The sequence below is a fragment of the Cyanistes caeruleus genome, chromosome 1 (genome assembly GCF_971803275.1).
Source record: "Cyanistes caeruleus chromosome 1, bCyaCae1.hap1.1, whole genome shotgun sequence".
Lineage (NCBI taxonomy): Eukaryota > Metazoa > Chordata > Aves > Passeriformes > Paridae > Cyanistes > Cyanistes caeruleus.
The window spans coordinates 58,245,685-58,256,691 of NC_141701.1; the positions used below are offsets into that span (position 1 = coordinate 58,245,685).

General features: G+C 37.4%; 1 protein-coding gene across 8 annotated transcripts in view; it reads left to right on the top strand.

Annotated features, from left to right (window-relative positions):
• The window catches only part of CNDP1 (carnosine dipeptidase 1), a 30,836-nt gene extending 23,869 nt beyond the window's left edge, over window positions 1–6,967 (top strand). For all 8 annotated transcript variants that reach the window (XM_023921654.2, XM_086894298.1, XM_086894282.1 and 5 more), the window contains 7 exons: window positions 1,079–1,279; window positions 2,682–2,766; window positions 3,292–3,452; window positions 4,810–4,974; window positions 5,160–5,301; window positions 5,713–5,860; window positions 6,720–6,967. In XM_023921654.2, coding sequence (XP_023777422.2) covers window positions 1,079–1,279; window positions 2,682–2,766; window positions 3,292–3,452; window positions 4,810–4,974; window positions 5,160–5,301; window positions 5,713–5,860; window positions 6,720–6,825 — 1,008 coding nt within the window. In that variant the 3' untranslated portion in view covers window positions 6,826–6,967. The remainder of the gene's footprint in view (window positions 1–1,078; window positions 1,280–2,681; window positions 2,767–3,291; window positions 3,453–4,809; window positions 4,975–5,159; window positions 5,302–5,712; window positions 5,861–6,719) is intronic.
• The last annotated feature ends 4,040 nt before the right edge of the window (window positions 6,968–11,007 follow it).

The following is an 11,007-nucleotide window of genomic DNA, read 5'->3' on the forward strand; positions in this document are numbered from 1 at the left end:
CACAAACTGAGCATTAAGTTTTGAGTTTTTTCGAGTCCCCTTACAACCTTCTGGAAAAGATGTTTTTCTTCCTTCTATAGTACTGAATTGACCTTGGTCTCTCTTAAGCACTACACATTTGCCTAAAGAATAGTTGTTGTAAGTGGATATGATTATGGTCTGACATTTTCCTAGTTTTTAAAATCACTAATAACTATCATGACATTTTAACAAGCAAGCAAAAGGACTTTTAGTCATTTGAAGCTTCTCTCTAGAAAACAGCACAGACCATCAAACAATATTCATTAACAATTTGTTTCTAAAATTTCTGTGGTCAGCTGATGCTCCATCAGTGAACCTAATTTTACACATTTGCTCTTGCCTTTAATCTGAGTATTGAATCAAAAGAGAAAACATCTTAAAACCTCTAATGAGAAAATGAATTGTAATAGGAAACTAAGTTTAAATTTATGTTCCCTATGGGATGTGTCAGCATTTTCAACTCCCACTATTCCATAATAAAAGTTCTCCAAATTACTCTTGGAAATGTGTCCTTATCAACCAACAGGCTTGCAAATTTATGAGTGCTAAAAAGACAATTATAGTAGAGTCACTGACAACATTTTTTTCACCATGTAAATCTGGTGATAGACAATGTTGGGAAAACCACAGCCATGCTCCCACATGGGCAGTAACAGTGGAAATATGAGGCAGGAATTTTCTGTGGAAATGCAATTGCTATTACACAGCTAGGATTTCTAGAGCAATTAGAATATTGAATAGCACTGAGAGAAAGCCCATTTAATGAGATATTCCAGCAAATTTTCTGAAAACACAAAGAAAAAGAAAAAAAGACATCACCTTTTCTCCTTTAAAAATGAAAAGTAGATAAAAACATGAGGAAAAGAACAAGTTTTTCTGGGAACCTATATGTGTTTATCACTGGCTTTTCTAATAAAGCAAGCTATATATCCTACATCTTTCTTATCCTAACACAATTTGTACAGCAAACCAATCTGCTCCTAATTTTAAGGACTTTTTTTTTTTTTTTAATTTAAAATGCTTGTTTCTTACTCAGAGTTTTCAAATTTTTATGTAGGCTATGCCAGTGAACTTCAAGTTTGTAATTGAAGGCATGGAAGAAGCAGGATCCTTGGGGCTAGAGAAGCTACTTGAGGAAGAAAACCAGAGGTTCTTCTCTGATGTTGATTATATTGTAATTTCAGACAACCTGTGGCTCAGCAACAAAAAGCCTGCTCTTACCTATGGGAGTCGGGGAAACGCCTGCTTCTTTGTGGAGGTGAAGGACACAGGTTCACTTGAACTGAGCCTCTGACAGACAGCAATGATGTAGCTGTATTTACATCTGCATGCAGAGAAAGACTGAAGCAGAAAGCTTAATATTTACAAGTACAGAGCTTTCTTCTGCATCCCTTTTGGCTTCTGCAAGTTTCCTTCCTGATTTCAGTTCAATTAGCATGATTCACTTCCATTAACTTTTCTTCAATCATTTCATCCCTTTCTTATCCCACTACTCTCCTGCCACTCTTCCAGCCTCTTCTCATCTTCCCCTCTGCACATCAAATCTGTTCTTGTGCACCACCATCCCTACACCTGCCTCTCCAACTCTCTCCAAAAACATCTCTTCTGCTACTCTGTCCTTTTGCAGCAGATACTGCTTAGTACAATGAATCAGCCTAAAGGGACTCAGTTTAGCTGGATCTCTGGGTTTAAAAGCCACACAAAATTTTTGTAACCATTGGCAGGAGCAAATAAAAGTTCACTGTAGCCAATGTGCTATATTTAGCAGGCAATGTGAGCTACTGTGAAATAAAGATGAGAAATTTCTCATCTGGAAATGCTTCCTGATGAAGCATAAAAGGAATTCAGAGAGAAGATTAAAAAACTTGAGAACTAAAGAAAAATCTGCATTAACCTTTATGTCTGAAAAAGAATGAATTTTTTTTTAACTGAAAAAGCCTTGGCAGCCTTGATTCAATTCTTCTAAGTCTTGGTTAAGAAAAATGATGCTATTAAAACATCAAAAATGATCTCTCCCTGCTAGTAGACAGTTAGCTGTAATGAGGTTTTGAGAAGAATAAACAAGTTCTTTGCAGGAAAATATTTTATGATAAACCCAAGTATGAAAATGTGTCTGGAAAGAGAACCCATTTAATAACTCAAATGCCTCTATTCTAAAGCCTTGTTATTCAAGAGACCTATAAATTTTTATTTGTTGCAATCTTGAATTAAGGTTGGACATATATTCTTAATATCAAATAAGATTAATTTTTGCCTTTTTAAAAGAAGATTTTGCATTAAATAAAAAGGGTAGACAACTCGAAGAATTTATTCTTTAATGTTAGAAACAGTTAATAATATGCAAATGTTTAATGTATGATGTCTTTAATCTTACTGAAGCAAAAGGAGTGGAGGAGCACCCTTGCTCTCAGATATGTGAGTGCTACACACAGCTGAATTTCTCTCTCTGGTGGTTGACAACAGAGCTCCATCTTCTCTGCCAAAGCAGATTGTTCCTGACATGATGTTTTCCATTTAATAATTAGAAAAAAACCCCAACATTTAATGTTCGTTTGTGATCTTGTTTAAAAAAACTGGAACCACCAGTCACTGTGGAAAACAAACACTCACAGAAGAATAAGGTAGCGAGTATTTACATGTAACCAGTGCTTTTGGTGCAGGTTGAATGTGGCAGCAAGGACCTTCACTCTGGAACTTTTGGAGGCATCATTCACGAGCCGCTGCTGGATCTGATAGCTCTGCTGGGTAAGAGCACACATCATTGCTGGGGAGCGCTGCCCAGGAGCAGCCTAATGAAGGGCAGGGCCACGTTTAATTGTTGTAAGGCAAGTCTCATTGAAGAAAGACCCCAGGCTTCCAAACCTCAACACAACTCTGGTGGTGGCAGCTGAGGAAGGGAATGTCCCCAGTAAAGCCAGGACTTTAGACATGTTAAACTGGTATCAGTCACACACATCTAAGGATTACAGGCAATTTTAATACATACACACATAGTGAAACATGACTTTATAGTACTGATTTGTATCCCAGGAGGATGATGTTTTCATGTCAGCTGGGCTGACACATCACACACTACAGACAAACAGCAGCTCAATGGTTTTCTTAATAAATATGCAAATATATCAAGTTAGGTGTCACAGTTTGGCAGATGCAAACAGCTGTTAGGCTTACTAATTTGGTAAAGAGCTAGGTAGAAGGGAGAAGGTGTTACAATTGCCAAGGGGAAGAAATAGGCTCCACTTATACTGATATCTACATCTTATTTTGTAGACAGCCTTGTGGATTCCACAGGTCATATTCAGATCCCTGGAATCTATGACAGTGTTGCTGCCCTGACAAAGGAAGAAAGGAAATTATATGAATCAATTGAATTTGATCTAGAGGAACATAGAAAAAACTGTGGTGTGAAAAAATTCCTTTATGGCACCAAGGTAACAGAATCTGTATGCATACTTAGCAGAAAGAATTTATACCACCTATTTGTAGCATTTATGTATAAAGCCAAACAGAAAGATGTTTTCCGTCAATGGCAGGCTCAAAATAAAATAAAGGAGCACTGAGAAGTAAAAGGTAAATAAAATGAGTCTGCTGAAAATATAGGGCACTGCATCTGGGGAAAGTGATCTGAAATATCAATAATCAATTAAAATAAATAATGCAAAACTAACAGTATAAGTCTCCCTTCCTTGCCTACCCCTTCTTACCCCCTAAGCCTAATCAGCCAAATAAAATATGCATTAAAATGCCTACATTTAGGTTACATAGTTGGAAAGAAGTTGTATTCAGCTTTGAAAAAATGGGAGGAAGCTTTAGGCAGATATGTAAGGTGGCTTTTATTTAACACAGATTTTGATGTCTGCCAAGCCTGCCATAAAAAGCATCCAAAGCTACAAGCCTCTCCTTACCAGCAATTAAAAATTATATCCTAAATAAAAAAATAGCAGGTAAGGGCTGGCTTGGAAAGATCTCTCTGCACAGGAATAGAAGCTGGGAGAGAGGAGTTGATTAATTTTTTATCACTAACACAGCTATTCTGGTGTAGGTTCTGCTAACATGGATGCTTTTATTTCCCTGAAAAAGCTTTCAGATTACCTGAAGCTAGACTAGAATCTAAGTAAGAATCAGTAATACAAAAGTATAATGCAACTACACTGTCTGAGTTTTGCTACTTTATCTATATGAGGATGAACTGATGTTAATTTTATGTGTAGATAAAGGTCTAGTCTCATAAAACTGAAGGAAAGCAGTAGCACCCAGAGGTTCTGCGTGAAGACCAGTTTATAATTTATATATTTCTCCTATTTTCCTTAGAATAATAATCATAATATTTTGCTTCCCCTCTGCATCTTCTCCAGCAAAACCTGGTTACTGATAATCTTTCCTATTGTGTTATTTAGTATTCATCAGTAGAATTTCTTCACTGGTATAATCTGGGATGGATCTGGCTGCATGGTTTCTCCAGTGATAAGTTCTGGGATAAACAGGCAATTAGATCAGAAGTTGTTCTCGAACTACTTTGCACTAGGAAAATTTACTTCCAAGATTTTTCAAACAATGTTCTATTTTTCTTATTTTTAATGAAACTGTTCCCATTTAAATCTTTCTATGACTGAAAGTAGTAGTATTTTTTAAAAATGAAAATACATGTGCGTGAGTTGAAATTAAAAATCAAATATCTTAAAAATACAGGGGTCTCCAGATAGAAGTTTTCAGATGGAAACATCTTGTTTATATCAGTTGTGGCTGGCTTCAGTGTCATCCCTCACATTTTAAAACTTTTTTTTAAAGGAAGAAATACTTCTACACCTGTGGCGTTACCCCTCTCTCTCTATTCATGGGATTGAAGGAGCTTTCCATGAGCAAGGCATTAAAACAGTCATTCCAGCAAAAGTAATTGGCAAATTCTCAATCCGTCAGGTCCCCCACATGGACCTTTCAGTTGTGAAAAAACAGGTAAGAGACAAATCCTTTTTTCCCCCACTACTGTGTAAACAAAGCCCCTTCTTAGCACCTCACAAATCCAGACTTGTAGTAAACTGAATGTTTTCAGCACTTATCTGTTTCCAAGAGAAGTAGGAACGTGGGTATAAACTTGAGTTGCAAGATGAAAGCTTTTTTGAAAAGTATTTTCCCTACAGGTGGTGAAACACTTGGAGGGTGTCTTTTCCAAGAGGAACAGTCCAAACAAACTGAAAGTGTCCATGCCTCTGGGTGCAAAGCCCTGGCTTGCAGATGTTAATGATCTACTATATAAAGCAGCAAGACGGGCAATAAAAACAGGTGAGTTCCTTTTTTTTTTTTTTTTTCCCCGATTCTTAGTGTGTTTGCAAGTGTGCAGGGGCATTGTGCTCAACAGTAGGGCAAAACAGATTTCCCAATTCAGTGCTGCAGCCTCTTACCCTTATAAATCTCATTCATTTTGATGGAACAACTCATCAATATCTTCCATACCTTACTGAATTTTGATATGTTTCATAGAAGTAGCCAAAAGGCCTCATTTGCTTATTTTTGTATTGATAAAAAACAAGAGGTTTATAGAGCAGAGCTGATTTATGAAATCAATTTGCTACACACTCAAACCCATTTCTACTGGGCAGGTCTTAGCATCATCTCTTTGCTTAATTACATGATAGGAGAAAATAGCACCTGAATTACACCTATTTATTAATTCATTTTCCCCGTGTATTTCAGTTTTTGGAGAAGACCCAGATTTCATTCGTGATGGCTCAACGATTCCTGTTGCCAGAATGTTTCAGACTGTAACACAGAAAAGTGTGATGATGCTTCCCATTGGAGCAGCTGATGATGGGGAGCATTCCCAGAATGAGAAAATAAGCAGGTTTCTTTCATTTGTCTGTTTCAGCTATTAGAGAAGGGGGGAGAACTGAAGTCCCTTGGTACCCATGAATGAGCGTGCCCAGATGGGATGCTTTGCTGTGCATTGCACAGCCCAAACCTACTCTGTCCAGCACACTAGCTGCTGTGCTAAGCAGAAAGCAAAATTACCAGTCTAACACATACCATTATACACTTTTCATGGGGTGTCTACTCAGTCTTTAAATTCATCACATTGGCAATTTTCACTTCACTAGCAATGAAATTTGCCACTGCTCTGAAAGACAATGGTGTGGATGGGCACTCTACTGTCGCAGCATCTATTTTTAATTGTGCCAGTCACAGACACTCATGGTTATGTAAGGATTTTGGTGGTTTTCAGTATAAATGGCTATAAAGATTTATTTATAGTCCAGGGACCATAACCAGCATTATTGTAAAAAAAACAGCTTAAACTTGTCACTGATGTTCATTGTTGAAGGCATCATGGTAAGCAACTCTTTAGTGTGTTGCCTGAACACTTGTAGAGGCTCTGAGTCAACTCATGCTGAACTCTGGAAAGAGGAGACTCCGACAATAATTCTCAAATTACTTTTGGTCTCCCCTCATTAAAGCCTCAACACTGCTATTGCTACATGTAAATACAATTTGGGGATGTAAACCTGAAAAAGGTTTTCTGAAGTAAATCCAGAGGAGTACCAAATTGAAGGATGTCCAGCATTTCTGTGTACTGGGTAATTTTTGGGGGTTGCCAACCTTGCAAATTTCTCCAAAGACTCAAAAAACTTCACTGGACTATGTTCCTTATTTTAAGAAAAGGACAGCCTGACAAGGCTTCATTGTGCTTCTTTCCTTCTTCACAGACACAACTATATTGAAGGAACCAAATTGTTTGCAGCTTTTTTCCTGGAGATATCAAAGCTACATCGGAACTTACATGAAACTTCCCACACAGAGGCTATCAACTGACAGATCATATAAAAAAAATCAACAAAGCTCTTCCTTAAGCTTTCTAACTTTTATAAAACATGTAAATCACATATTCAATGGCTGTGAATTGGTGGGGGAAAAAAAAATAAAATGTTGTGCTATTTCTTGGCATACTACTAAATGGCATGCATTTGTGATACGGTTCATCAAGTGATTTATCCCCTAATGTTGTAAAATAGGGTTAGGGATAATTCATTCTTGCTGAATGGAACATGTTACATTTTAGTTTTAAACTTTAGGACAAAGGGAATTTATACATCTATTTTATCAACATGATTTTATTTCTGTTTTGTAGTATCACTCTTCATGCTGCCTAGCTCACATTCCAGTTTCTGAATATGAGCAATATGCACTGTAGTTTCCTCCTAACTATATACAAAATTATACTTAATTATTTGAAGAAAGATCTATCAAATTAATCTCTTTCCTTGTCATTCAAAGAAGATTTTAAATAGGAAGTGCAATGAAATGTTCTTCTTGAGTTTGATGTGAAGACTTGCCTAATAATATCTATTTATGAATATAATCACTGAGGTAAGTAGAACTGCAACAATAAATAAACATTTCTAGGTCAGGATTCTGTCTTCCCTCTCATCCAAATCCCCCTTACTGTGCTGTGACCAGATTTAAGAATCACTTAATAATGTTTTCTTCATTTGACGTTCTTTCCATACAATAGAAAGCAAATCTTGTAAACATCTGTTCTGGCCAAAGTCTGTCATCAGAAGGGTGTTTTTCCACCCAATTAGAAACTGGTTGTTATTTACCTTTTGTTGGGATGTGACACTGGTGGCTGAGTTCTTTTCCCCTTGGACTGAGATTGATGAGAGAGAGGCAGTTTTCTCTTGTTTGGACTAGGCTGTTAATTCTTCTTTTATCTATATTACATATATGCAGAGTACAAGGAGCTATATATACTAAGATAGAGAGGTGCAAAATGGCTATCAAAGAACTTCTTCAAGGTCTTTTATATGTCTATTTATCCAATTAACAAATGCCAAGTAAATTATTTTTCTTAGTGACCCAATGACCCGATACCTGTCTGCTGCACTGTGGCACTTTTTATCCAATCACTTATTACTACCCAAAAACCCTTAGAAGAAGATGAAGAGGCAAGAAGGAAGAAGAGGCAGCACCCTAAATCCTCCATCTTGTCTTTTGTTTTTTAAAAGAGCTTAAACCTTAAACTCTAACTTTTTCACTTAGTGACTTAAGAAAACTCTCTTACACACTCACACTCTTAGTTTTTCTATTTAACAGTTGTTTCCATGGTGTTATGTGAAATTCAATGCTTTCTTGGATGTCAGAGCCAGGTGTCATAGATAAGGGCACACACTCTGTGCCTCTGACTCCAACACCTTTAAAGCATTGGTTTACATTAATAATTAAGTCAAAGGCAAGTGATATATTTTGAAATAAAAACAGATTAGTTGAGAGCTCTGTTTGCTGTTTAGGCAAAGCATCCAGCACAAAGCTCACAATTCAAATCTAGATTGTTTGGACATTAGAATGTGATTTTCACTCTAACATAATTAATTCACATACAACCAAACCAACTGAACCAGTAGCATTATCCCTAATGTTACAAAAAATGATATTAAGTAAATTACAGAAAGCACTTGGGATCTTTCCTTTCTCTCCTGTTACCTCCCTGCAAAAATCTGCAAGAACAAAGTTGTGGATGCAGAGTCAACAGAAGGGAATACTCATACATTCTCAATAAACACCCATTTTCAGCCCAACCTGAGACTGTGAGGCTCACAGTTCAGTTGCAAGAGCTGACTAAGGATTCTGGCTCTGACTGCTGACAGTGTTCAAGGGAAAAGGAGGACTCAGCTCAGACTCTAACTTGGCACTGCTGCCTGCAGAACTGCAGTGTAGTCCAGGACAAGGACCAAAAGCCTTAAAGACCAGAATCTGGTTTGGGTATCATCAATTTGCAGAATAATTCTCTGTGATTTCCCAATTCCCTTCACCTGTTGTAAGCATTTAGGAACCAGCACAGTAATGAATATTGCAGGGATGAGTATTCCAGTGTCTGCCCAGGACTCAGGGCAGACTGGTCCATGCTTGAAAGCTATCACACCATAGAGGTACATGTGGGAATTTTACTGAAATATTTCAAAATGTATAATTGAGATAAATCATTGCAGTCTCTGGATTTGCAGTGGTTTTACGAGTTACTGAATTGCACAGGCTCACAGAATATGCCAAGTTAGAAGAGACCCACAAGGATCATTGAGACATAGTTTTAGTCCTATACAGAACCATCCCCGAGTTAAATTAAAACATAATGGAAAGAAACCTCTGCTCAAAAATATGACCCTTTTGGCAGAAGAGCTGAAAACTTGGTGAGATGGAGGTGGCAGATTTCTCCATGAAAGAGGGATGGAGACTGTATTTTAGGAATATGACTGCTCTGAAATACCACTATAATATATGTTGTCTATGTGTTCTACAACATTATGAAGCTGGAATGGAAGATGGGCTTATGTATTTTTACTGTTGTTTTTGGAATGACAAATAAAAGAGAGTCAAAAAAGAGAATAATTTTATAAGCACAGACAGTCTTAGAACAGTGCTTTGAAATAAGATTCTGCTCTGAAATAGCCACTTAATATCAAGTTAAAACTATATGAGTGAAACAGTGGGGCCACTGAATTATGCAGACCATCTCCATGTCTCCTTCAGTCCCAGAGAAGAGAAAGAGCATAAAACTTCAATTTCAAATTCTCCTGTCCATGAAAGAAAGAAAGCATTGGGAAAGCAACTCCAACCCACAGGGTACTGAGAGATACTCTTCCCTTCTTAGACCAAGGATGATCCACTCTGTCTTTCCTTTTTGGAGCCTTGTGAAAAAAAGAAACTGTGTGTATTTTTCTAAGGTCTGTAGTGTTATACGACGTTTCTAGAAATGTTTCTTCTTGGTTGCACTAACAGCTATTTGTTGCCACAGTAAATTGAAGACAACTCCACAATACTAGCCTTAGAAATAGGATTAAAGTTTGCTTCTATTTGTTAGTCTTATACTAGATGTGACATATGCCATGTCAGAGCATATTGGATATTGTCAAATCATGACCAACTACAGAAATCATATGTACAATTTGTGTATTTAAATACGCATTTATGTAGCTGTATATACATGTACACTTGCAAGATCTAATCCAGTCATTGATTTAAAAAAGTAAATATTCTTGTCCATTCTGATTCAGGTTTTTTCTTACAACTGAATAATGGGAAAACAACACTGTGCACATGTTCAGAAGACCTGGGTCATAGGATAATAAAAGAATTTAGGTTGGAAGGCACAGTAAAAATCACAGAATCGTAGAATTTTTTGGGCTATGGAAACCATCTAGTCCAAGCCCATTACAATGAGCAGGATCAAGTAGACCAGGCTGCTCAGAGCACTATCCAAGCTGACCTTGAATGTGTTCAGGGATGGTGCATCCAACCACCTCTCTGGGCAACTTGTGCCAGTGTTTCACAGCCCCCAGAGCACACCTAACAGGACAGGTGCCCATACATAGCTGGTCAAGTTCTGCCTGTCTCCCTGGGAGAGGAAGGCTTGTCCCAAGTTTTCCTTTTTCTTGTAGGCTGTACATCTGTGTTGTAGGGAATCAAACACTCAAGAATGGGATCGTATTTTTCTACTGATTATTAATGTGAAAGAATAAATTAGAAGATTTTAATTTCCATTTAAGATTAGTGGGTCTAAGTGTGAAAGTCGCTTTTTTACATTAGATAAACACAGTTTTTAATCCTTAAGTGATGTTTCAAAAGAGAAGGATGAAAAGTGTGTCAGCTAAAATCATGGAGAATAAGATGCTGACAACAGGAGCTGAAGGCATAGAGACATGAGCAGCCTCCTGAGACTGGGAACTAATCAGGTCATAGTCTACTTAGCCTGTGAAAGTGGAAATTAACCTTACTCACATAGTTATGGTCTTCCTTTTCAGTCACACTACTCTCAAGTAGTTTAACTTTGACTCCTGCTAGTTATTCCTTTCAGAATGCAGCATTTGGCTTGTCTCACAAAATGTTATAAAATACCTTCCTAGTTAAGGATGTTCATAGTCCATGTTTGGACAAGGAAGATTGTGCAACTGTGCCTCTACCTGTGACACAGAGGCGCATGCCACAGTGGCTGGTGCTAGT